General features: G+C 41.0%; 2 protein-coding genes across 2 annotated transcripts; both read right to left on the reverse strand.

Moving 5' to 3' along the window:
* Positions 1–492: 492 nt before the first annotated feature.
* On the reverse strand, positions 493–19690 carry LOC143877821 (extra-large guanine nucleotide-binding protein 3-like). Its single transcript, XM_077380071.1, has 8 exons — positions 17800–19690; positions 17564–17701; positions 13537–13641; positions 13232–13417; positions 12255–12432; positions 2576–2847; positions 1548–1720; positions 493–1474 (listed from the first exon to the last, which is right to left on the reverse strand). The coding sequence occupies exons 1-8, from the start codon at positions 19051–19053 to the stop codon at positions 895–897; spliced, it is 2886 nt and encodes a 961-aa protein (XP_077236186.1). The 5' UTR covers positions 19054–19690; the 3' UTR covers positions 493–894.
* A 3163-nt stretch (positions 19691–22853) lies between these two features.
* Positions 22854–26843, reverse strand: LOC143876406 (uncharacterized). Its single transcript, XM_077378105.1, has 2 exons — positions 24701–26843; positions 22854–24520 (listed from the first exon to the last, which is right to left on the reverse strand). Exons 1-2 carry the CDS (start codon positions 26841–26843, stop codon positions 22854–22856), a joined length of 3810 nt encoding a protein of 1269 aa, XP_077234220.1.
* Between the last annotated feature and the right edge of the window lie 954 nt (positions 26844–27797).

A 27797-nucleotide genomic window follows, 5' to 3' on the forward strand; every position in this document is an offset into this window, starting at 1 on the left:
GAATGATCGTATTGTCAATCTACAAATCCAAGCGCTAGGATCATTGTGAAGTTGGGATCAGCCTATTTACGATGGGGCCCAACATTCTCTTAAACCATGGCATATTAACCACCTTACTTCTTTATATAAATTCCAACATATTGGTAAAATTAGGGTACAACTCAGGCCGAGGTGGATCAGGTTGAGGCCAACCCCAGCTCAATCCGAGGTAACATTATCATAACCCCAATCCGATCAAACATAAAGCCTATCATATGTACGGTCGAGATCACCTCAAAGGGGCCCACCTATGTATATTAGGCGGGCATCATTCTATTACAAATGAGGTAGCCCTGCTGAAGCATGCATCATGCTCTTTGACACGGAGAGCTTCGTTCTGTTCCTAACCATTATCAATGGGCCGGGCAATGTTGACAGATCCAATAGCCAATGAACCCATCCAGATCCATATCCATATCTAAGGTCCGGTTGAGTAATAAAAAACAACAGTCGTGGTAATAAATGAAATGACCTCTTTCAATATTTTACAAGTCCCCCTAACCAAATGACAGTTTAATTATGAAAGATGATATTATTTGACATGAAGTTCAAACAACCCCAACACCTTACAATATAGAAACCAACTTATCATCCCAATAAAATGTACTTTAACCCAAATTAGCGCCTTTCGTTAACCTTAATATTATCCTTTCTTTTCAATCCAACAGATAGCTATTCCAAACCTCCCGGACCCAATATGGGCTAAGAGCCCATTTCCGGCCTGCTTATTCCTTTCCCATGGCATTGAATAATCTTTGTTTTTCCTGGTACCAAAAGATTAGAATAACTTGCGGGCTTTAATCTTTTCAATTTAGAAGCTGCAGAATCCAAAGCTCACCCGCTAAGATGAATAAATCACTCCTGTCTAATGTATGGAGAGGAGCTCATGTCTGTGCTGTAAAATGAATCATCCACAGCACCATACATGTTGTCATCCTTCTCATCATCCCATTTCAAGACCTCCCTAATGTACTTGAATGCATCATCTACCATGGTGCGCTCACGGGCCTTGGTCTGACACACAAATAACTTCCGGTCACTGATAGAAGCATAGAGATCCTTAAATTTCATAGCGACATAGTAGTATGCTTGGTGGGCCAGTGACTGATTACTGTGGTGTGGCTTCACAGGGCAGAAATCCCCGAACCAATCACACACTGTTAAAGGAACTCGCTTGATCTTCTCTTCTAAGACGTCGTACTTGTTAAGGATGAGAACAAAAGGGGTCTCTCTGAAAGAAGGGTGTCTCACCAAGCTCTCAAACAGATCTCTGCTCACTAGCATTTTGTTGTGCAGTGAGCCTCCACCTTGGGCCCACATTTGATCATAGTCGCTAAGTGAAACACAGAAAATAACAGCCCGCACATCTTCAAACATTTCCAGCCATTTACACCCTTCATTCAGCCCCTTCGCATTTACTCGAATCAGTTGGTATCTGTGATAGAGAGGAAAAATCAGTAAAAAGTAATAATTTGAAAATCTGAAAGAGACACCAATAGTAGGTTTACTTTGTGGGGGGAGGAGGTGGGCATTCAAATTTTTCAGGGTATGTCTCAGACATTGGACTCCGGTCATCAAGAGAGAATTCAATGCAAGCGAGACCATTGCTCTGGGTGACCCCTTCCGCATATAAAATGTCTTTCTCAGAAGGTTCGTACTCATTGCTTGATACTTCAATAGCCTGCAAAGAAACACATTGCGTCTGTCAAGGACCCAGCCCTTGGAAAACATGGTATTATTTGTAAAGTAGAAACAGAGTAAATTATTAAAATATAATGGGAAAGTCACATCTCTGAGTGCATGCACTTATTTGTATAGCTACATTACCGTAACAGAGATATGTCCTTCATTATTAGACATATGGAGAGTGGGGAGTGGGACTGGGACTGGGACTGGGTAGTCAAACCACATGAACTATAGGCGTGTGAATGACTTGCACAAAATGACTGATGTTGGTGTAGAACTGATCCAAGGCTCTAATTAGTTTTTAGTGTCATTACAGATGTTGAACCTAGCATATGGATTCTTTTCCCTCAAGACTGGATATGAGAAGTGATACTATGGGAGGCACCAACATGATCACTCGTGGCACAACCTATGACTTGGCCCATAACCACCCATGCAACACAAGAATGATTGGGATTGTTAATCCAATGGTCCCACCACGAAGAAGCCATGGCCTAAAAATGGAGGGTTCAGTGCTTCTAGAAATCAGAACAATTTGATATTAAGTTTAAATGACCCAAGGAATTGATTCCATTGATCATATTCAGTAGATGAACAAATTATCCAAGAGGAATATGTTCTCCATAAAAGATTCAAGTAATACACAAATATATTAATTTTAGCTATGTATTTCAGTGGCTATATATGATATATATTTAATAAAAAGAAAAATCAAATGAGAAATAGAATTATTAGGTGAAAAGGTGAAAGCCCACTGAAAAGATGAGCAGAAGAAAGGGGAAATTCCTAAATCAATTGGCACCCAACTTCAAAGATGAAAGCTTGAAAAGAGAAAGAAGTCAAATTATACCCGATCTAAGAAGTAATTGGCAACATCAGGAAGGAAATGCAACTCATATCTTCTCTTGTATGTTTCCTGAATTGCGGGATCCTTCCAAACCTCATCCACAACAGGAGCATACTCCCGTGTTGCAGCAGGGAAGAAGGCCTCCAGATCTCCCATAGCCATGATTTCCAAGAGCCAATCTGAAAAATGCTTCAACCTTTGGTTGATAGAATAGATGCACTGCTTGCTTTCTTCCATTCCATTTTCTCCAGAACACATTTCAGCGTCATGCCTGCCTACATGCCAACCCACCTTCAAGTTAGACCAACAGAAAATGTGAACCTCATAAGCATTTTCAACTAACTCTTTAAATTTCTAAACAGAAATCTGTAAAATAAAGGAAGAAAAGTCCAACTTGAAAGCGAACAGCATATTGAAAATATAATGTAGCGGCAGACATGTGCTCATTGTAATGAAGGAACATGTAAGATATAAAAAAGCTAAATCAAATAGAATTGATGAAATGGAAAAGCAGAAAACAGTATGACAACACAGCAATTTTAATGTTGGAAGAGATCACATCCAAGCCGTACTTAGCTGAACTTTCATGCAAGTTCACGACAAAGATAACATATTGAACACGAAGACAAAACTACAGATTCTGAACTTCAAATAAATATTGCATTTCATCACTCAAAATGAGTAACGTCATAAAAAGTAGCCACTGGCCTACAAAAGAGGAGGGGAAATTGTTGAGAAAGAGTTGAAAAAAACCAAAGTTTGAATTTGTATCACATATAATATAAAAACTTGAATATCCCAACATCAAAATGTGTTTAATTTGGATTCTTTTTTTTTTAAAAGGCGACAAATATATATATATATATATATATAGAGAGAAAACGGTTCCTACACATATGTGTAGATAAGTTATCTACACACTAGCTTAAAATACAGTGGGGGGCCACATTATTTGGGTGATCCAAACCATTCATTTTTAAGGCCCTCACATAGATAGGGTGTCCACAAAAAATCAGATCCATAGGATCATCCTAACCATTCGAACTATGGAGGCAAAAAATGGACTAATTTGTGAAGGTTTAAAGACATCCATTTTACCTCCACAAATCGTAGGGTTGGGATGATCCTATGGATCTGATTTTTTGTAGACACCCTATCTATGTGAGGGCCTTTAAAATGGATGGCTTGGATCACCCAAACAATGTGGGCCCCCACTGTATTTTAAACTCGTGTGTAGACAACTCTCTACACATATGTGTAGGAACCGTTTTCTCATATATATATATATATATATATATATATAGAGAGAGAGAGAGAGAGAGAGAACGGTTCCTACACATGTGTAGAGAGTTCTCTACACACTAGCTTAAAATACAGTGGGGGCCCACATTGTTTGGGTGATCCAGCCATCCATTTTAAAGGCCCTCACATAGATAGGGTGTCTACAAAAAATCAGATCCATAGGATCATCCCAACCCTACGATTTGTGGAGGTAAAATGGATGTCTTTAAACCTTCACAAATTAGTCCATTTTTTGCCTCCACAGTTCGAATGGTTAGGATGATCCTATGGATCTGATTTTTTGTGGACACCCTATCTATGAGGGCCGTAAAAATGAATGGTTTGGATCACCCAAATAATGTGGCCCCCACTGTATTTTAAGCTAGTGTGTAGATAACTTATCTACACATGTGTGTAGGAACCGTTTTCTCATATATATATATATATATATATATATATATATACGGGAAAGTGATTGTGAGCAACCCCTCATATAAACTTATATGAAGTGACCGCTAAAAACATGGTGGGCCCACATTTTTGGTGTGATCCGAGCCGGTCATTTGATAGGCCCTGACGTAGATAGGGGGTGCCCAAAAAATCAGCTCCATAGGATCATCCCAACCCTACGAACTATGGAGGTGAAAGAGGGGGAAATGGGTGGGGGAAATGGGTGGGTATAAATTTGCCCACTTACCCGTCCATTTTCCCCTCTTTCACCTTCACAGTACAAAGGGTTGGGATGATCCTATGGAGCTGATTTTTTGGGCACCCCTTATCTAGGTCAGGGCCTACCCAAAAAATGTGGGCCCACTATGTTTTTAGCAGTCACCTCATATAAGCTTATATGAGGGGCCGCTCACAATCACTTTCCCCATATATATATATATATATATATATATATATATATATATATATATATATATATATATATATATATATATATATATAACTGAAAATTTACAGAAAATAGGGACCAGTAGTCCCGTGCATATTTACAGCGTCAAGGACGCCAAGAAACCCAAAAATCCTTATAATTTGTCATTCGTCAGAGACCCTTCCAAACTCAAAACAAATTACCTCTAAAACACTAAGAACCAGAACCCTGGAAAAAAAAGAACCTCTTATAGAGACTCCCCTTAAGATGAGCACCTCTGTAAATCCATCAGGAGCCCAACTATTTCAAAAGCAAATACCTCCTCATCAAGACTGATGACCGAGAGTTCCTCATCCGATGGTTCTTAATCTCTTGTTGCCTTCTTCCTATAAATCATAGCCTCCAATTTTTGGATCCCCACCTCTTTATCCTCCTCCCACCAAATAAGTCTTGAAGTCTTTTCCTCTGACATCACTTTTGATAAAGAAGGGATGTTTGTGCATGGGAGAATGATTTTCTTTCACGTTGCGTGACCCAGTCAAACTGAAAAATACTTCCGGCCTTCTGTTGGCGGCCTCTTTAAATAGCTTCCATTGACGTTTTAGAAAATCTCTAATGACTTCTCTATGTGTGGGCGACTATTTGGAGGCTAGTTCCTCATTGTACACCATGGCTTTCATCCTTCTCAAAGAGTCCTCCATTTCCGATAATTCCACCGTTCGATTCCTCTTCCGGCCCGGAACAGGGGATTCGAAGAAGATAGGCGATGTGAGGACGAAGCGTTCTGGTTTTCCATCTTGTGTATAGGTGTGATTTTTCCTACGTTCGGATATATTAGAGGGAAAAAGAAGAGGCAAGGAAGAAGGTAATGATGAACCGCCTAGGTTGGATTACTGACTATATGCCAGGTGTCCAAACCCGCATTGAATATTGCGTGCAAGATCTCCTTCTATCATACATGAATATTAATAGCGCCGTAGTAGCCATTTCTGGCCATCCCAATAAAGGTAATTCTTTACGGCTTCCCATCATATATTAAAGTTCCAAGAAATGAATATTTTACTCATATCTCAAAGATTTCCTTGGGGGTTCATCCCAAAAGGTGTTTCAGTCATTCCTTTGTTAAATGAGAGTAATCATTCATGCAATTGACAGCGACGCTACGTCGCCAATATCAGAATAAAATATTTGGGGCACCCCTAACCCCAACTAAGATTTGGGGCACCCCTCATCCACAAACGACACATACATTGGGTAGCAAGGGGGCTCCAACAAACCTCACTTTATTTATCTTCAAAGCTTCAACCCCTTCTGATGTGAATTTCAAGGGGATGCCCCTTTTGTCTATGGGTAATCTTCCACAAGATGACCTCCCGACGGAATCATATGTGTCCATTCTGAATCCTTGTTTCCCTGGACGCACATTTTTCGACTTTCTAAGATACGAAAATGTTCCCTGGGTGGGTAGTCCAGAAGTCCTAGGCCTGTTGATACCCAGATCTTTCCTTAACTTCGCAAGTCTACACTTCAGTAGCTTTTGACGCATGGAACTGACATGCCAAGAAGGTTGTTTATTCCTTCTGGACCCTCTCTTAGTGGGTTTCGATAAGGTGGAGAGGGGGCAAACTAGACTAGAAGGGTTTGAAAATCCCAGGGCCCTGTCACCATTCAGAGGAAGGGACAGAAAGGAGGGAGCCACAATACCTTGCAAGTGACCTACGCTGCTGTCAGGTGATGAAATTTGAAAATTGAATCTGTGGGCCCCATAGGGTCAACGGTCTCCCTACCCAGAGTTTCCGAGCAATGTGATAGCATCATCCCCGACACCGCCGGTAGCTATTTCGGATTCTGAGTACCAATCTTCGAGGGGTCAAAATCCAGAATGGCACATTGAGGATTCTTACTTTCGGTTTCAGCATCCACCTGACATCTATTACTCCAAATTTCAACTCCGATAGTGTAACATTCACCCAATATTCGGATCTGAATAGAGGGTGGAACTAACTTCCACCACAGAATGAGAATTTTAGCTCATACGAATGACATGCATTGGTTATGATCCCCTTCCATTTTTACTTCCAAGGCTCGACCAAGTAAGCTACCTAAAGCTTTAATTGTTGTAAGGCCCAAACATGAAGAGGAATGCCATAAAGTTAATCCATATCACCTCCACACCTTGGACATACTCTGTACTCCAGATAGAGAGAGAATGCAATTTGCTATCTCACGCCTCCATTCCTTTGGCCAGAATCATAACGGCTTCCTCCTCCGACTCAAATATAAACAAAACCTCATTCTTTGATAAATCGTATGGATAGGAGAGAGAAGGGATATTCCAGGATCTCTTAGCCCACTGCCAAAGATCTTCAAGGGATCCAGATGTATTCTTCTTCTTCTTCCCGATGAGGCAGTTTTTAAGGGTATCCAGTCTTGTTTCCACTTCCTTATCTTAAAGAACAAGAAAACCGAGAAAACAATACCTATGAAGCTGATCAAACCGGTAGTTGAGCTAGTCAAAGCTGGCAGTTAACCTGGTTTGGAAATTTTTAAACTGATTATTTACGATGTGGTATTGGAGTCATGGTTTGAAACCAAACAACCCCCATTTTGGCATGTGGTACAGTTTTAAAACATTGCTCTAGTGCCAGTCGCTGCAAGTAACAGGGACAATCTGCCCTCTCCGTAAGAACATGATTAGTCTGAACTACTTTGAAAGTATCCGGTTAAAAAACCAGAAGGCGACGGAAAGAGTGGCAGTAGTAAAAGGTGAAAACATAAAAAGACATACTTCTGGAGCATGGGTCTTGGGTCATCAAATTTCTCCCTAGCTCAACAGCTTGTGAAATAACTATGACTACAAACCAGTACAAAATAAACTTCAGGTAAGGAAATAAATGACTCCAATAGTTCTATATCTGCACTCTAATCACCATAGAATCCAATACATTGTGGCCCATCAAATCGACGGTTTGGATCATCCTCCATAATATGCAGTTCCTCTATAGGTCAAAGGGTTGGGCTTATCCTATGGAAATGATTTTTGGGCCACAACTTATTTTCGTTGTGGCCTATCAAATCGACGGTTTGGATCATCCTACGGTGTGCCCATCAAATGGGCGGCTTGGATTATCCTACGGGGTGTAGATGGATATCCTAATTTACATCCACACAGGCACACTTTGTAGCATATTTTGTCTTATTCATTTAATTTTTCTAAAGTGGTGTTGTTCTATCATGCAAAAGTGAACCACAAAATGGTTTTCTGCAAAATTCCCTGGGAAATCCCTTGTAATTAACTCTTTCTTCATTAGATTTAAAAAAGCCCCACTAGGTGGACAATCACGGTTGGGATCAAGACCACTGATCTTGTGGACAATCATGAGGCCCAAACATAAATACGTAAAGGCTACAAATATCATCACTTTAGCTTTTCTTGACGCGACCCTAAAATGAGGCTTGGTAGACGGAGGGGCTAAGAACATCCGATCTGGGCCGAAAATGCATCACCAGTGAGAATCAACGGATCCAATCAGGTGCAAGTTGTACACCACTGTTCGGAACCATCGGTCTGTTTAGCATTTTTCTTTTAAAAAATATAGAAAAGAAACTATGATTTTCCCAGATAACCTATCAAAAAATAACATAGAAAAGTATGACAAATGGGTGGGAATGTCAAATGCTATCCGGAAAAAATGGCGTGAACAATTGGGTGGGAATTTTGAAACATGGGACTTCACATGCTCCAAGATATACATTTATACTCCATGTAAATGCCCGCGAATCCAATCAGTGCAACTTGGAAACTCTATATCTGTTGTGTGGGAATCTCCACACACAACCACTTGTCAATGTACCTTTAGATGGTCCCGATGGGTCCAAAAGATCCGAGCATTAATATACAAGATTTGGGTACGACAATGGGATCCGATCGTGTCCATTGGATCCATATACACAATATCTGATGGAGCATCCTAGATCTAAATGGAAGATGCCAATGTTTGTTCATTTATTTATTTTATTCACGAGTGGTATTTTCCCACATTTTGTTGGTTTTGGTTTTTTTATTTTGGGGTTTCACTAGAGGAGTATTTGACTATTAGGGTTTTGCTCAGGAAAGAGTTCCTTGAATTGGTGATTTGCTGAGTTTTGAGTTTTGGAAGGTTTGGAGATTTGGATTTGACTAGGAGAGGGTTTTGGGGATTGAGTTTTGCTCAAGGAAGTTTTTGCTTTTGGTTCTTGATCATAAAGCTTAGTATTTAGGATATTGGTCTGTCAAGTCTGCAGATTTAGCTTTTGAATTAGAGCAAAATTGGCTGACTCTGGAATATGCATAAAGTGGAAAGTTGTCTAACAAGTATGATGTAACTCATTTGGAGTTGTGTTTTTAAAGCTTATTACTAGACGCAAGCCTGTTGATGCATCTTAAACCTCGGGCGATAAGAGTCTGGTTGAATGGGTAAGCTCTTTTCTGAGAATATAAAACTTTGCTAAGGATCTTAATTAGCACTTCAATGTCTCATTTCAACAGTAAACCTGCTACTTTTGGAGTTTTATTGGTCAAATGAAATTGGTAATAATGTGCATATTGGGCTTAGATACAAGTCTTGACTCCTAATTTCTAATTCAATACTAATTCCAGAGTCCTTTAGCATAGGAAATCTGTTGTTTGCTAAGGATCCACTCGGCTCAAATTGACTAAGTCTACTCCTGACACTAGTTGGGTTTGTCTACATTTATCATTTTCTTCCATTCTATCCTATCCCAGGTCATGTTCTGTGTTACGTTCCTAGCCCTCAAGTCTTTCCTCACTATTTCTACCCAAGTTGTTTTCCATCTGCCCCTACCTATTTTTACTCCATCAATTTGGCACGAGTCGCCTCTTCTCACCGGAGAATCCAAAGGCCTACATTGGATATGTCCAAACCATCTTAAGCGGTTCTCTCTCATCTTCTCTTCAATTGGAGCTACCCCCACCTTTTTACGAATGTCTTCATTTTTAATTCTATCTAGCCTTGTGTGGCCGCACATCCATCTAAGCTTTCACATCTCCACTACACATCTTTTGCACATGCTGCTTCTTGGTGGCCCAACATTCTGAGCCGTACAGCATGGCTGGCCTCACAGCTGTCTTATAAAACTTTCCCTTCAACTTTGTAGGGATTGTACGGTCTTTTTTTTCCTCTCTAATAATGGTGTTTGTTGATTTAGGTTTTTTTAATTTGGGGTTTCACTAGAGGAGTATTTGACTATTAGGGTTTTGCTCAGGAAAGAGTTCCTTGATTTGGTGATTTGCTAAGTTTTGAGTTTTGGAAGGTTTGGAGATTTGGGTTTGATTCGGAGAGGGTTTTGGGGATTACTCAGGGAAGTTTTTGCTTTTGGTTCTTGCTCATAAAGCTTAGTATTTAGGGTATTTGTGTGTCAAGTCTGCAGATTTAGCTTTTGAATTAGAGCAAAATTGGCTGAAAATGGCAACTTCATCCCGTACTCCAAATTCTTCTGTAATCCCCCCCCCCCTTTGACTACTTTCCCACCACGATCTAGTTCTGATCCACCTTCCCCTCCCTCAACATCAGAACCCCCCCCCCTCTCCCCCTCCACCTTTATCTTCCCCTCCGCCTCCAACGGTTTCGGCCTCACCCCCTCCCCCTCCACCTCCACCACCACCACCACCTCGTTCTTCTCCTCCACTGGCGGTCTTCCGTTCGCCAGATATTTGGCTCCGGAGTATGAATATAGTGGAAAGTTGTCTGACAAGTCTGATGTTAACTCATTTGGAGTTGTGTTTTTACAGCTTATTACTGGACGCAACCTCGTTGATGCATCTCAACCCTTGGGAGATGAGAGTCTGGTTGAATGCGTAAGCTCTTTTTTTAGAATGTAAAACTTTGCTAAGGATCTTAATTAGCACTACAATGTCTCATTTCAACAGTAAACCTGCTACTTTTGGAGTTTTATTGGTCAAATGAAATTGGTAATAATGTAAATATTGTGCTTTGATACAAGTCTTGACTCCTAATTTCTAATTCAATACTAATTCCAGAGTTTTTAGCATAGGAAATCTGTTGTTTGATTATGTTGTCTCTCTGGTTTGAGGTTTATTGGTAGAATATTTTTTATTGTTATGGATGAGCTTACGGAGGGTATCCAGGATGAGGTGCCGTGGTTTATGTTATTTGCAGATGACATAGTATTAATCGACGAAACCAAAACAAGAGTAAATGCTAAATTAGAGCTATGGAGAACTACTTTGGAATCTAAAGGTTTTAGACTGAGTAGGACTAAGACAGAATATATGGAATGCAACTTTAGTAATGTAAGGAGGCGGGATGAGGATGTACTAAATATGACCGGACATGAGGTACCTAAGAGGGATATCTTTCGCTTTCTTGGTTCAATTCTACATAAGGAAGGAGAGATTGAAGAGGATGTTAACCATAGAATAAGAGTAGGTTGGTTGAAGTGGAAGCTTGCCTGTGGGACTCGAGAAAATACCGCGCGTGGCGGCCTTAGTCTCCACATATGAAGAGCTCTGTGTGGCTCTTAATGCCGCCGCTCTCGCAATCTGAATGATGGCGTGCAATACCACCCAATTTGGGGTCAAGTAACCCGAAATCATGTCATATCGACGATTTCCCCACACGTACCAGAAATTCGATATGGAGTAAAGAAAAGAGTCGCCACATAGGATGGAGGGCCTAGGACCCCATATGAACTCCGTGCTGAAAAAGGCATGTCGACGCCCCCAAAGTGATGGGTTCGTGCCTGGTTACGGTTTAAACCAGGGCAAGACCAGTGGATCATAAGAGGAATCAAAAGCAGTTTTATCTCAAAGAACAAGAAAACCAAGAAAACCATACCTGTGAAGCTGATCAAACCGGCAGTTGAGCTAGTCAAAGCTGGTGGTTAAACTGGTTTGGAAAATTTTAAACTGATTATTTACGATGTGGTGATGGAGTCATGGTTTGAAACCAAACAACCCCCATTTTGGCCTTTGGTTCAGTTTTGAAACATTGCTACAGTGCCAGTGGCTGCAAGTAACAGGGACAATCTGCCCTCTCCATAAGAACATGATTAGTCTGAACTACTTTGAAAGTATCTGGCCAGAAAGCGACGGAAAGAGTGGCGGTAGTCAAAGGTAAAAACATAAAAAGACATACTTCTGGAGCATGGGTTTTGGGTCATCAAATTTCTCCCTAGCTCAACAGCTTGTGAAGTAACTATGACTACAAACCAGTACAAAATAAACTTCAGGAAAGGAAATAAATGACTCCAATAGTTCTATATCTGCAACCTAATCGCCATAGAATCCAATGCAAAAACATAAACTGGATTGGAAGATCAACCAAATAAAACACAGAATGCTGCATCATAAGCCACAAATCAACTGTTGGAAGCTGATTGTCAAGGAAGGAGCATTAAAATAAAAACATAATCAACAAAGTCTGATAAGACTTGAGTTACACGATATATAGATCACAGGTCAAATAAGAAAGGTATCACAAAATGAAAGAGTGTTATCTAGACCTGGAGCAGACTCTTCAGCATGTGAAACAGAAGTTCTTTTGGCCTCCAAAGCCTCCTCTTCAAAACGCTCTCGCCCCTCAAGTAACACGCTAAGATATTTGTACATGTTGCTTTGAATCATAAGCTTGATATTCTGCAACTCTTCTGCAGAGAACTTGTTCCCATATAAAAGCTTTGCCTATTCAACAACAGGGGAAGAGAACATACAAAGTTATTACAAATAGAATTATATAAAAGAACATAAAATTGCCTCGCCAAATATAAAAAAAGAAAAATTCTCCAAATTAATTGCTTTCGAGTTAAGGAAAGGAAAATAAAAGTAGATAGGCTGAATCAAAATAAATAAATAAATGGAACTTAAAAATAGTTTTTGTCATTGCAGACATACTCCTTTTACATGCAGATTTGTAACACCACAAACAGTTAGGCTTAAACAGAGGAGATTTCCCCACTACATACATGTGCTGCCTTCTCTAAAACTAGATAGTGTTGCCAGTTGTAATCAAGGTTTAAAATTTCAGTTTCGGTTTCGGACATAGCGGAAAACAAAATTTCGGCCGAAATTCGGTAAAAAAATAGCAAATTTCATTGATGTGCCGAAATTTCGGACTCTTGCCAAAATTTCAGATTTTGGTGGTTTCGGTTTCGGCCCCAGCCGAAATTTCGGGATTTCAGCCAAAATTTAAAAACATGGTTGTAATTAAACGTTAAAACCATGACGCAACTTTAAGATTTTGGGCATTAGAAGCTACGGTTGGACAGTTAAATTTATCAAAGGCAGAGTCTGAGGTGAAGGAAAACTTCCGACCACAATTCAGTATCAGAAACCCACGGAACAGTATATGAAAATTTTCATATCTATGATAATGAAAACTGGCAGCAACAAAATCAATGCACCCAATGTGTTTAACAACCATGTTATATGTATTGCGGGTAAAATGCCAATATTTACATAAAGTATCATAATACAGGTATACCTGCTTGAAAATGGTGCTGGTTCCAGAGCCCTCCAGTCCAAGTAACAGAAGTTTCTGGACGTTTCTCTGTTCCCAATAATCTGGCACGGACCTGTTTGAAAAAGTAGTTGCGTCTTCTTTTGACCCATGAGGGTTTCCATGAGGTATGGGCAATGAGAATAAAGAACAAAACAGACGAGCTAATGCCTGCCTAGCAAAAACCACATCAGAACGGTTTAACAAATCAATCTATTGACAGTACTGGATTTAAAAATCAAACACTCAAACCGATGGTAACAACATGTTAACAGAAGATGGACGGATACCTTTCCCCATATGTTTCCTTTTATGTTATTCTGACCTTCTTCCTCATAGGACCCATCATCGTAAACCCAAAAATGTGTATCCCGGGGGCATTGCACGTTTGCCAACTGAAATTGAAAGACGATGAAAATTCCCATCAATTTTCAGTATACCTATAAATGCACAAATCTAGACTTTGAACTTTCATATAATGAAAGAATATGGGAAATGGGACCAAAACATAGGAATCCACAGAATAGTGACATGAAGTGAACCATGACCAAGCCTACTTCAAATAGTAACATGGAGGAAATGTGAACAAATTGCACAATTTACCAACAGAAAAAAGCATACACATAGGTACCGCATGATCTGTGTATAGGAAAACTGTAAAACTTTTGTGTCAAAGAAGTCCCCCCGGCCCCACGCACACGAAAAAAAGGAAAAAATTACCAAAAAAACAACATTTGTACTCTAAAGAAACAACATTAGTGTCACAGAGACAGGAAGTGCTTAAGAGGTGGGTGTGACTTGAACATGAAACTAAAAAATAAAGGTGCATAATGGGGAAGTGATAAATCCGCCCCTTTTGATTACTTGGGACACCCAGCAGCAGTGTATCAATGACTGCAGAGGGGCTGATGTATTACACAACAGAAGGATTCAATAGGGCTGATTGCCACGTACACTTCTACTGGGTGTCCCAAGTAATCAAAAGGGGCGGATATATCACTTCCCGCATAATGGAGGAAATGTAACACATGTAGAGCACTTGATCAACAGCATAATAACGCATAGTCGCATAATGTATAAGCAGGTTTGATAAAGGTTGCACAACCATAGTGTCAATAACAACCAAAAAGACCATATTACCTGACTGCCGAATACTATTTCTGAAGCACTCTGGAATGAATATACATTGTTACAAATTACAACTAACAAAAGGATAAAACTTCAGTGAAAGAAAATAACAAAGGCGTGCTTACACAGGTCAGTATGATAATACAAAATATGATCTGATATTCGCCCATGATATATTGGGAGACTGCAAAAAGTTTTCTCGGTAGGAACGAGCAAAGGGACCCCGAATCATTTTTTATTTTAAAAAAAAAAAAGGGACCCCAAGTTATTAATTTAGATTATTGACCATTTAGACAAGATATTAAGACCCAGATTGTCATAGGCTTTGTTGCAAAAAGGAGAAAGTGGATGCTTCAATTTGCAAAAGGTTACGAAGCAGCAAATCTGAGTCTGTAACTCAAATTTCCTTCAATGAAATTTTCTTTAAAGTATTCCTCCATGAGATTGATAATGGCAACTTTAAAAAAAAAAACTCATCAAATGAAGAAGATAATGATGAAACTCTATTTACAGATCATGAAAATCGTAGGCCAAGTGAGGAACGTCAACCCTACCTTATCATGGAAGAAACTAAGACCAACATAGGCACATAAATTCAACTTAACAAAAATGCAAATTGAAAAACCTCATCATTAGAAGAGCATGAAGAAATGATAAACTGATTAAAACAATTTAAAGATGTCTTCGCATGGTCTTATGAAGACATGCCTTTGTTGGGCACAGAAATTTCCAACGCAGATTGAGAACTGACTGGACTCTCAAAATCGATTTTGAAGATCACCAAGCAATTGAACACTGGATTCACAAAAGTCACAATGGCAGGATGACTGATCTTAATGTCCGCAAAAAAAAAAAAAAACCTCCTCCGATGAAGAAGTTAATGATGAAAATCTGTTTACAGATCGTGAAAATGGTAGACCAAGCAAGGAACGTCGAGTCTACCTTATCATGGAAGAAAGTAAAACCATCAACATAGGCACAAAAATTCAACTTAAAAAGAAAAGACGATTGAAAAAAACCTTATCATCAGAAGAAAGCAAATGCATGCATCAATTATGATTTATGATCATTAACGGCTTATTTAATCTTATAAATATCCCTAGAGATTCATTTTTCATAGAAAACCTTTAGTTATTAAATTCCCCCCCAAATAAACATAAACTAAAATCTGGTATAAGACCCCTACAGATTTTCAACTCAACTGTGGTTTCTGTGAAGCATTTGATATAATCAACTATACTGTTGTTTACTTGTTTTAAACTTAAGGTTGATAAATTTATTGGAAAAGAAATCGACAGATGGAACTATTCATTAAAAAAAGAAAAAAGGAAAAAGAAATCGACAAATGGAAAACAACTACTTATAATCATCTTTTCAAGTACTAGGGCTCCGAGAATTGGTTGAGGCTGTTTCTCATGAACTATTTCCCCAAAAATTATTGCATCCTAGGGAAAAATAAAATCCAAAAAGTCGGGCAAAGAATTTGGAATCAGGGTTACTCAAAATTCACATAAGATTCAACCAAATAGGCTTAGGCCCATATCTCAGTTGGAAGGTACTTTGTGTTGCAAACTTGCAACCACGAGATTTTGGGTACAAGGCCACTTACCTATCCTCGAGACCTCCTCGGTCTTGTTTTTCTTTTGGCTCTTATTGCCATTAAAAAAATCAGAGTTAATCAAAATTCCCTGAATTAATGCATATAAGATTGAACCAAATAGGCTCGGGGCCATATCTCATTTGGAAGGTGCTTTGTATTGCATCCACAAGATTATGGGTTTAAACCTACTTACCTACCAGAAAAAGATTCACCCAAAGCCAGAGGAACAGCAAGTGACAACTAAAATTAGTGATTTTTTTTATGTGTAGCAAGCACAATCACAATGCACCAAAGCTCATTTTGAGGGATTAATGAATCATGACCAATAAGTTTTCACTTAGTCAGATAAATGAATCCTTCAAAATGAGATTTCGGTGCATTTTGTTTATGTTGCTACACCTAAAAAATTACTAATTTTAGCTGTTACATGGTTTTCCTGATATTTATAAAGCTCTTAAGAGCTTCTATATCAGCATTGTAGCAAGCATATCCAGCCAACACTTGGAGCAATGTGAGTCTGACCTACATTCGCACTAAACATTTATGGCTCAGGATTGAGACCTGGAAAAGGAATTAAGCTAAGCTGGTGACTCTTGGGCTTTTGAACCTTTCTAATAGATGCAGTCACAAGAATTGATAAAAGAAATCTATTTTTGATAAGTTCAACCAAGTTTATCACATGGTTAAATCTAAAGACAATTCAGCCACCCAGAAAACTGAGGGCTAATGATTTAGTTGAGACACCATGGGCATTGTGCTATTCATTTCTCAGTCGACGAGAAAAAAGGAGAAGTCCATGCAAGCATGCCAGTTTTAATGCAGACTATGTTGGTTTTAGCCATCTCAAGATGACACCAAGATTTTTCTTAGAAACAGATTTTTGTTAAACTAAAATGACCAAAAAAACAACTCTAAAGGCCTAAACACTGAGGCCCAGATTAATTGTAACATCCAATAATGAGCTTCATTTAAGTAGCCCTAAATCACATAGTAATTAGTAATTACTCAAAGAGATGGTTTCAATAATTTCATGTCAGAGCTTATCTAATCTCATCGTTTAAAGCTCTATAACTTTATGGTACAGATCTTGTCCATATTCCATGTGTTGGTTTTAGCCATCTCAAGATGACACCAAGATTTTTCTTAGAAACAGATTTTTGTTAAACTAAAATGACAAAAACAACGACTCTAAAGGCCTAAACACTGAGGCCCAGATTAATTGTAAAATCCAATAATGAACTAGATTTAAGTAGCCCTAAGGCTAAATCACATAGTAAGTACTCAAGAGATGGTTTCAATAATTTCATGTTAGGGCTTATCTTATCTCATCGTTTAAAGCTCTAGAACTTTATAGTACAAATATGGTCCATATTCCATGTGTGCCGTTTGTTCCTGCTTTAATAACTTCACCACACACAGACATATAGCTCTCTTTTTAACCGGGAGCACCTTATCTTGCTAACCAACTAGTCCCGTTGTTGAGAATGGATATATGGCTGACGTGCAATTCAGCAATTCTACATGCACAAATAAGTAAAGATATTCATATAGAAAGGATAAAACTATTTCCATATGGACCGAAATCTTACCCTCAGCACCCTGAGCTCAACCTTCGTGATCTCACGGCCATTAATGTACACTTGTGTGTTCCCATTGCTCGCATCCATACGGAGCTTTCCCCCGACATTCAGCTTTGAAGATACAATCTTATCAGGTTTCTCACCCTCCTGCCATTCAAGTCATATGAGTAAATTCAAGCAAAAAATTCTACAAGACCCAGAAAAAAAAATCTCTTACAACCAAAAAAAAAAAAACCATTTTTCACCTTTCCCCAGAGCCCAGAATCCTTGTCATACCAGTACTTTCCGGGCTTCAATTTCTGAGGAGGGATTGAGCAACCCAAAATATCTGCCAATTCTTCTTGCCTCAGTGGCCTCCCATTAACAATAACCTGTTCCGGCCTAAGCTGATTCGCAGAACACTCCTTCTCCGCCTTCATAATCTGCTGAACCTCCAAAGGACTGCACAATCTCGACAACAACCGCGAAGATTTCCCCAATTTCGATCTCTTCGTCTCATCTATAGGCTCCCCTATGCAACTCACACACTTTCTTCCCTCAGGCATTGATCCCATGGCCTTAAGCACACAATTACTGCAATACCTAGCATCACAGACTAGACAAGCCTCCTCTCTAAACCTCATCCTACGTTCACACCTACTACAAACTCCTCTCGTCCTCTCCCTCCTGACAGCCACTGGCGGAGCCACTACCGCCAGATCAGCAACGCTCGATCGAGAAGAAGATAACTCATCATCATCATCATCACCACCTCCCCTTTCCACTGCCACAGTGTCGAAAGTCACCACCACAGCTCTCCGGCCCTCAGCCGCAGGTCTCTGTGGAGAAGCAGAGACAGAATTCGGATCTTGATCTGACGATCCAGATGATCCGCCGGATTTTAACAGTTCCTCCTCTCTTCCCTCACCATCTTCCGATCCCACCGATTCTGATTCCCTCTCTTCCTCTGTCTGTGATTCCACCGGAATCCTACTCGATTCTCCTCCGCTTTGGAATCTATGAACCCTAGATCTCTGAGGAGAGGCTGAGACAGAATTCAGATCTCGACCGGAATTTAGATCTGGATCGGATGATTCCCCTAATTTTAACAATTTCTCCTCTCCTCTCTTGCCATCATCCGATTCTAACTCCACTGTCTGTGATTCCACGGCAATCGTTCTAGATCCAGAGGACGATCGGGCACTCTCTGATGGGCTATGGATGGATTCTCTGCCACTTTGGAATCTACGAACCCTAGATCTTGGAACGATCGGTTCTGCAACCGCAATCACGGCATCGGGAGACAATTCAGAGACGGAAACCGGAGAAGAACTGCGGACTGAGAGAGAATCGATGTCTAAGGGTTCGACCTTTGGGACTTCGTAAGAGACCGGAGGTCCGTCATATTCCATGGCGATCGAGTAGTCGAGTTGCTCCTCGTCCGGTAACGGAGCTCCCGGCGGAAGCATTTTTCTCAGCACCTCTTCCCATCTCTTCTCTTCCGATTCCGCCACTGCCATTTATAAGAAATCTAGGGTTTCTAGAAAGCAGAAAAGTTCGAGATTAGGGTTCCTCCACCATTTAAGAAGAGGTAGGGTTTCTGGAAAGGGGAAAACTTCGAGATTAGGGTTTCTGGACAATAGAAGAAAAGTTAGGGTTTCTGGAAAGCAGAAAACTTCGAGATTAGGGTTTCTCGGCCATTAAAATTAAAGCTAGGGTTTAGGGAAAGGAGAGAGAGGTTTTAATGAGAGTGAAAAAGTGAGAGAGAAAGAGATGGTTCTTCAATGGGGTGAGAGTCCTGACGCCATTAAAGAAGGGTTTCAGAAAGGGTATGGAGATGCAGAGGAAAATGCAGAGAGATAAACGGAAATCGTGTCAGGGTCTCGTTAACTTTAACGTTGGCGTTAATAAACTTCGGGCGCTGATTTATTCGCACCCACTGTAGGATAATTCGCAACACTGTTAACCTGATTTGACCTGATTTGACGTTTAAACGTGGTGGGCATTATCCTATAGTGGGGCGAAAAAATCACATCGACTTTGTACATAGCCGCCGTTGACATTTATGAATGTTGTAGTGGAGTCGTGAGCAAACCACCTCAATTGGTAGTCCGGCCACAGAAAAAACTATTCCCGCACTCCATTATTTTGATAAAGACACTCCTCATTTTAGTCATTCATTAGTCGGGCACCAACCTGAGAAGAGGGTGAATTGGTGATCCATAAATAGACGGGTGGTTAAGAATAAAATAGCCACATTGTGCGTTCGTGGTGGGGCCCAACTGAATAATAATAATAATTAAGATGAATAAGCAAGTGCTTAAACGTCACCCGGTACCGGTCATCAATTGATGAGTGCACGTATAAAAAAGGGGGGACTATGTTTTTGTAAACCGCGGAGAGAAGCACCTGGACAAGTGGTCCGCTCGTTTTATCTTGCTCCAAGATGGAATCTACTACCGAAATAATGACAGAAACGTACAGGGATAGACTTTGTCTGGAAACTACTGGAATCTTACCTCTTTTTTATACGAATCGGCACATTTTTCCTCGAACTCTGTTGCGCCATCACTCTGGGTATTCTTACAAATTTCTCCTAATAAATTTATCAAAGAGGCTACTGATATTGGAACTACTCGTTTTAATTATTGCACAAACTCAGCTTGTCTTTTAGTTTTTAACTGGCCATTGAGAGCTAATTGGGGACTGTAATAACCTTTGACAGCTTGTTTAAATAATAAAAGACAAGATGGATTGGTGCAATTATCAAAACTTGTTAGTGTCAGTAGCCCTAAAAAATGCAATTTTTAAGTCCCATTTTAACCTTAAAAAACCCAAATATTAGAAAATCATGCTTTCAATAGCTACAAAAAAAAAATTAAAGTAAACCCATTTTTTGAAATGAAGGCCATTTTTATAAAGATTTTGTCAAATTCTCATATATTATTTATAAATATCATGAGAAATTTAAAAATAATGAAAAAAAAAATATTATACTGAATTGAACTCATCCATGCCTTTTTTTTTATTATTATCTCAGCCCCTCTTTTTCTTGGTTAGCCATACACATGGTTTTTAATAAAAAGGAATGGGAATGGAAATGGGAATGGGATCTTGAACCCCGTGAGGCAATAGCTCTATTACCAAGTGAAAACAACCAATTACTCCATAAGCTTAAGCTGTTAGAGATGGTGTTCTTTCATCATTTCAACACTTACTGAATGCAATAGTCCGGGGCTCTATATTGAATGGAAATCCCATCCGTAGGATAAATTACTATGAAAAATCAAGGGAAAAATGCAGTTACACCCTCTCAACTTTCTGACACATTCAACGATAACCCTATAGTTTCAAAGTCATCAACTACACCCCCTAACTTTTCAATGTGTATAAGGTAGACCTCCTCTGTTGAAACACTATCAATGCTAATTAAGATCTCTGATTCAACCCAACTGCATATGAATCGATTCATAATTGGAGGAGGTCTTATCTTATGCTTTGAGTCATTCCGTCGGGTTAAAGTGACGGACCCGTCAACGGAGGGTTGTAACTGTATATTTCCCAAAAATCAATGAATCATCCTCTTTTGGCAGAACCTAGGCTACACATTCTCCTATAACTGAAGTAAAAATAATAATTCAGAAAAATTGAAAAAGAAATCATTTTGAACGGGGGCAGAATCAACATACCATCTCTTGGCCAGGAAACATAATTTGGCGTCTCCTCTGCTTTAATTCAGCCCTGGTGTCTTTGTAAGCCCCATGTCCCCCGATTCTAATCAATTTTTTGAACCAGAAGCCGAAATCAGTTGAAATTGAAATAAGATGTTGATTCCAACTCCTGTTTCTGGCAATCCAGACACACTAAAAAAGAGACTTGATGGATGAAGAAACTAAAATTATATCATTAATGTGGGGTCAGTGACAGTGGATTGAAACTATGGTTGTTGATTGGATCAATGCAATACGTCATGTCCATATGGCATAGGTTAGACCCCAAAAAAAAGTGATTGGAGTGGAAGAGCCTAACACCTAGTCTTTTAGACATTTTTATTTTCTTAAATACTAGGAGGAATAATGAGGTATGGTATGCCATCATCGTAATACAAAGAATTGTGTCACTCTGGCTTAATGGGTCTCACTCACCTTTGAATGATATGAACTCGTCAAGGCCTTGCTTTGGATTTCCTATGTTACAAATTGTCCTAACATCCAATAATATTTACCTTTTTCTCATTTAACGTGGGCATTCGACAACTAAAAAATACACGTTAATTGGAAATTAGAATCCAACGTTGGGTGCAGTTCTAGGGCTATGAGAGATCTCCAACGAGGCCTAATAATTAAACAAACGGTTCAAATAATTCGAAGGCGGGCCAGTATGCTATGGTGGCGACCCTTGCACAAACCGTCTACAACGGCGGCACCATTGGATCCTCATCATCCTCAGTGCATTTACAATGGCTCTGATAATGGTAGAAGCAGATGACACGGAAACAATGGTGCGGCCCTTGTGAATGATTTATGCAAGGGCTCTTGTGAGTTTAGCATCCTTTATTGATAAATATTTTCTGGTAGCTTCATATCAAAAAAGCTAAAAAAAAGGGGCACTCCAGTGCATGAGGCTCCCGCCATTAAAATATAATGGGGCGGGCATACCAAAAAAGCTATTAAAATATAATGGGTGATGATATTTTCACCCCCTACAGCACGCATCCCCCCTTCCCCCCCACCCAAAAAAAACAAAAAACAAAAAAAAACGGTGATTTGACGTCAAAAGGTGTTAAAGTTGCCCACAGTTCGTGTTATAGGGAGGGTGAATGCGTACTGCAGAAGGGGTGAAAATATCATCTCCCAATATAATTTATCCAGGAACAAAGGTTTTGGAATTTCATAAGAAATCAAACGGCCGGCAGTCTTTTGCAAAATATGCCCAAAACTGACAAAGTTTCCTACAATATTTCCAACCTCAAAGTTATTTTACAAATAACCCAAACTTGGGTTGCAATTTGGGTCGAAAATAACATGGTCGGGTTTAGAAATATGGGTCTTGGGTAGGGTGCATTGTGACTTTCTTAAATATCTCTTAAATTACATAGAAAATTATTTTCCAATATACTTATACAATTGTTTTGATTGAAGTAATCCTGTCTGTTATGTGAAAATATAGTGCCCTTCTTAAAGTAACACACGTGATGACATAAATTTAGAAATTTTTTTTTTTTGAAGAAAGCAACAGAATATATATTTATATATATGAATAAGCAGAACCGAGATGGTCCTGTCGGAACAATGAGCAAATAAAATAGCAAGACAATGACTCAAGGGGGGAGATAGTCAAAACACTCCAATTCGGCCCGGGAAACACCACTCTTAGCCAGAGAGTCGGCTGCCACATTGGCCGATCTCCGGACATGCTGAAAGACCATGGAGTAGCCCTTTCCTCTATCCTCTATCTCCTCAAAGAAGTGCACAAATCTCCAAGGGGGAGAAGCGTCTCCCGAAAGCCAGCTAATAACATTTACGGAATCGCCTTCGACAATCAGACTGTCGCACTCCAAGCGAGGCATGGAAAGAATCCCACTGTGAATGGCTCGAACCTCCGCCTCAGACGAGTCGGCATATCCAAGAGGCCCCGAATAGGCCCAAATGACTTCCCCTTTATGGTTCCGACATAACCCCCCCACTCCAGCCGCTCCTGGGTTACCGATAGAGGAACCGTCAAAATTGAGCTTCAGAGACCCCGGTGGCGGGGGGGACCATGAGGGTCGAGATTTCACTTTGTTAACCGATTCCATGCATATGGTTGACCACCCTTCCCAAAGGGCATACGCAGAAACAAACCGAAAAAGAGGAAGTGAACGGGCCCAGGAGATGACCGCTGCTACCACCTGTATATAAATCCAATATGGGGACCTGACCTTCCCTTCAAAGACCCGCGCATTCCGCTCTTTCCACAAGAACCACCAGGAGGCTAAGAGACACATCTTCCACAAAATTCTACCTTTCCTCTTCCACGGAGCCCAGTCCCAACTCCTAATAAATTCGGCCATAGAATTGGAAGCAACCCAACTGACTCCAAATCTAGAAAAGAGATGACCCCAAATATATGAAGCAACCTGGCAATGTATAAATAGGTGGTCGATGGATTCCCCGGCGGATAGACATAGGGGGCAGTGATCCACCAGCCACATTCCTCTCTTCCGTAAGAAATCTATCGTCTGAATTCGTCCCCAGCTAACCGACCACCCAAAGAAAGCAACTCTTGGAGGGCATGCAAGGCGCCAAACCGCGGAGGACGCGTGCTCCACTAGAGTGGGGATCAGATGGAGATAAAAAGATTTAACAGAGAAAATCCCCGACGGATTCCAAATCCAAATACGACGATCTAAGCCCGAAGACTTGATGAAGCAAGAGCCTAATAAGGAGATAAGGGCGCTGTAATCGCTTAACTCCCGAACAAAAAAGGCTCGACGGAACTTGGGAATCCACTCCACTTGCCCTTGGACCCGTTCGAAACATTCCGATACCCAAGCTTCTTTCTGAGAAGATACAATATATAAGTCAGGAAATAAAACTTGAAGAGAATGGGACGAACACCAAGGGTCCTGCCAAAACCGAATTCGATCCCCCCTATAGACTCTGAAGCGAACTCCAGGGGCAAAAAAGGACTTCAAACGCAATATGTCCCTCCATACTGTGATTCCTTTGATTTTGAAAGTATCAACGGAGTCCCAATTCCCAAGAGATGAACCATACTTACTGTCAATGACCCGAACCCACAAAGAGGAGTGTTCTTCTCCGTATCTCCACAACCACTTGCCCATAAGGGCCTGATTAAAGAGCTGGACTCTCCTGATACCCAAACCTCCGTTTTTAATTGGAGAGCAGACTAGACTCCATTTAAGAAGGGAGACCCCCTTGGAAGTCCTTGAACCACCCCACAGAAATCGTCTCTGAATTTGCTCTATGCGCTTAGCAACAGAAGCTGGACAATGAAAAAGGGATAGAAAATAAATTGGCATATTAGAGAGAACAGCCTTTATAAGCACCAATCTACCTCCTTTGGAAACCAAACGACGCTTCCATGTGGCCAACCGACGCTCAATCCTTTGTATAATAGGAGCTCATAGGTTGTGTCTCGGACGGCCCACCCCGAGAGGTAGACCCAAATAGGTAGCAGGAAAGACATCTAGACCGCACCCCATAATTCCGGCGAAGGATGAAGCCTCGCTCTCAGATACATTAATCGCATACAACCGAGATTTGCCAAAATTGGATCGTTGACCTGAGACCATCTCATAACACCGAAGCATGGCTTTAAGGTTGAGAAGCTGGGAGAGGACCGGTGAACAGAACAGGAGGGTATCATCCGCAAACTGAAGCAGCGAGACTTCCACCTTACTGGTCCCAATTAGGAATCCTCTATATAGCCCCATGTCACTACCCTTTTTCAGTATACTGCATAAGGATTCGGCCACTATCAAGAAAAGAAATGGAGATAGAGGGTCGCCCTGCCGCAATCCTCTAGAGGATTTGAAGAATCCTTTTGCTGAACCATTGAGTAGAACAGAAAACCATGCAGATGATAAGCAATTCCGGATCCACCCTCTCCACCTTTCCCCAAAACCCATACGACCCATAAGATAATCTAAAGCGGCCCAATCCACACGGTCATATGCTTTCTCCATATCAAGCTTACATAAGATGCCGCCTTCCCCTGACCGCCGGTAATAGTCAATTGCCTCATTTGCTGTTAAGGAACAATCAAGAATTTGACGCTTGCCTAGAAAAGCACTCTGATTTACCGAGATAATGGATGGAAGAACTACTTTGATACGGTCCGCCAGCACCTTCGCAAGTACCTTGTATAGGCTGCCCACCAAGCTAATCGGACGAAAATCTGATACTTTGGATGCTCCATCAATTTTGGGAATAAGGACTAGAAAAGTCGCCCCCGTCCCCTTGTCGAGAATAGCACCCTCAAAAAATTCTAGGAAGAAACGAATAAGATCCGATTTGACTGTGTCCCAACACGTCTGAAAGAAAGCCAAGCAGAATCCATCAGGGCCAGGGGCTTTATCCTGAGCTAGAGAGAATAGAGCGATTCTGATTTCCTCCTCGGAGAAGGGGATTTCCAATCCAGCAGAAGCTTCCAGACTCAAATTTGAGAAACAGATGTCTTGGGGTATTGGGCGAACAAGCCCGTCATCGGAGTACAAAGATCGGTAGAATGCAATAGTTTCCGCAATAATCCTCTCCCGGTCCGAGACAACAGCCCCTTCCACCTCTAAAGATTCAATTCGGTTCCTTCGTCTGCGAGCACTGGCTATGGCATGGAAGAAGGCTGTATTTTTATCCCCCTCCATCAACCACTTGACTCGGGATTTTTGCCGCCATGAGATTTCTTCAAGCCTTAACAACTCTTTATGTTCTTGTATGAGCCTTCCTTGTTGCTCAAAATCCTCCGCCGTTGCCGATCCACGATCAGCCAATGAATGGATCTCCAACAATCGGTCCTCAAGGACCCTCTTCCTGCCGAGGGCAATCTCTTTCTGCTCCTTAGCCCATGCTTTTAATTTCCCTTTGATGAACCTTAATTTTTTGCCAATGACAACATCACTGGGTCCCGAGAAGGCACAGTCCGCCCACCATCGAACTAATTGAGCCTCCAAGAGGGGATTTTCCAGCCAAGCTAATTCAAATCGGAATGGAGGGGCGCCCCAGGACTCCATTTTAGGGGACAAAAGAAGAGGGCAATGATCGGAGACAGAATGGGGTAATGCCTGCTGGTAAACTTCTGAGATGCCTGTCAACCAGTCGCCCGATAAAAGAAACCTATCAAGGCGGCTCCGGTTCGTACCTCTTGCCCATGTGAAAGATGCACCGCCCAACGGTAAATCGACTAGCTCGTTGTTTGCGATAAAATCAGCAAAATTTCTCATACCCACAGTAATGCGCTGACCCCCAATTCGATCTCGTGAATCTAGAACTTCATTGAAATCCCCCCCAATACACCAAGGAGCGGAACATAGGCCACGCCTCTGATTTAATTCTTCCCAAAAGGAACACTTGTCGGAAGCGGACAAAGGACCATAGACGCCTGTGAATAACCATTCTGATTGATCATTACATTTGCAGAAGGCTACAGATAGTGAGAAGACCCCTCGCCAAACATCCGAGCTGGCCCACAAGACTGTATCCCATGCCACCAAGATACCCCCTGAAGCTCCTTTGGATGCTACGAAAGCAAAATTCCAATCAGAGTTGAACCCCATGCTACTCATATCTATGGAACTGATTTGCTCCATCTTAGTTTCCTGTAGACACACCACCTCGGGTCGCCGGTGTTTAACTATTGTTTTTATTTGAATTCGTTTCTCCCGAGAGCCCAAACCATTGATATTCCAGGATAGAATCTTCATCAACAACTAGAGTGCAGTGAGATCCTCCCCTCCCCAACTCCATTTTTTCTTCCTTTTGTCTTACGCTTGAGACCACTGCTATGCGATCCAGAGTCATAATTGATATCTGAGTGGAGCCGTATCAATTCTCTCTCCGTACGTTTCATATTTGCATCGGATATAGGAGCAGGAGATGACACTCCATCGACCTCCCTCAATTCTGCCGCCTTTATGTTGGATCGGTAATCTTCAGCCGGCCCCGGATAAACTAGGCCCAAGTGTGAGCTGATAGACACTGTATGATCCACCATCAATTCAATCACCTGATGGATAGTAACTGGACCAGATTCAACCCGAGAAGAAGAGAGTGATGGGGCACAAAGCAGGGGCTGTAGGACTGCCTTGCTACACCATCTTGGAGAAGGAGGATGGGAGTAGTTGCCGAGTGAAACCTGGACCATTGAACAAAAGGGCCGCCCCCTAGGGGTACCGTAGAATAAAGAACGCATATCACCCCAGCAACGATTGTCAAATAGCACCACCCTTAGCCCCACCCGGCACTGAAGGGAAAAACAGTCTTCTCTAGGTAAAAAGAAACATCTGCTGGTGGGATTTATTGTCTTAGGTCCTCTCAACTGGCTGACCCCAGTCTCCTCTGCTGTCACATAATAATAAGATCGATTGTTACCCGAGATACTGAAATTGGAAATAAGACTCTTCTGGGTAGAGCTCAAAACTGCCGAAGAGGAGGGGGTGGTTGAGCCAGGACATACGTGATGAGGCTCGAAATCCCTCTCCCCTTCCTGGGACCCAAGATCCGCCAGCGAAGAATCCCATCTGACTTTATCGCCAACCCCTTGT

The sequence above is a fragment of the Tasmannia lanceolata genome, unplaced genomic scaffold (assembly GCF_043159265.1).
Source record: "Tasmannia lanceolata isolate RefF3 unplaced genomic scaffold, GAP_Taslan_0.1 ptg000005l, whole genome shotgun sequence".
NCBI lineage: Eukaryota > Viridiplantae > Streptophyta > Magnoliopsida > Canellales > Winteraceae > Tasmannia > Tasmannia lanceolata.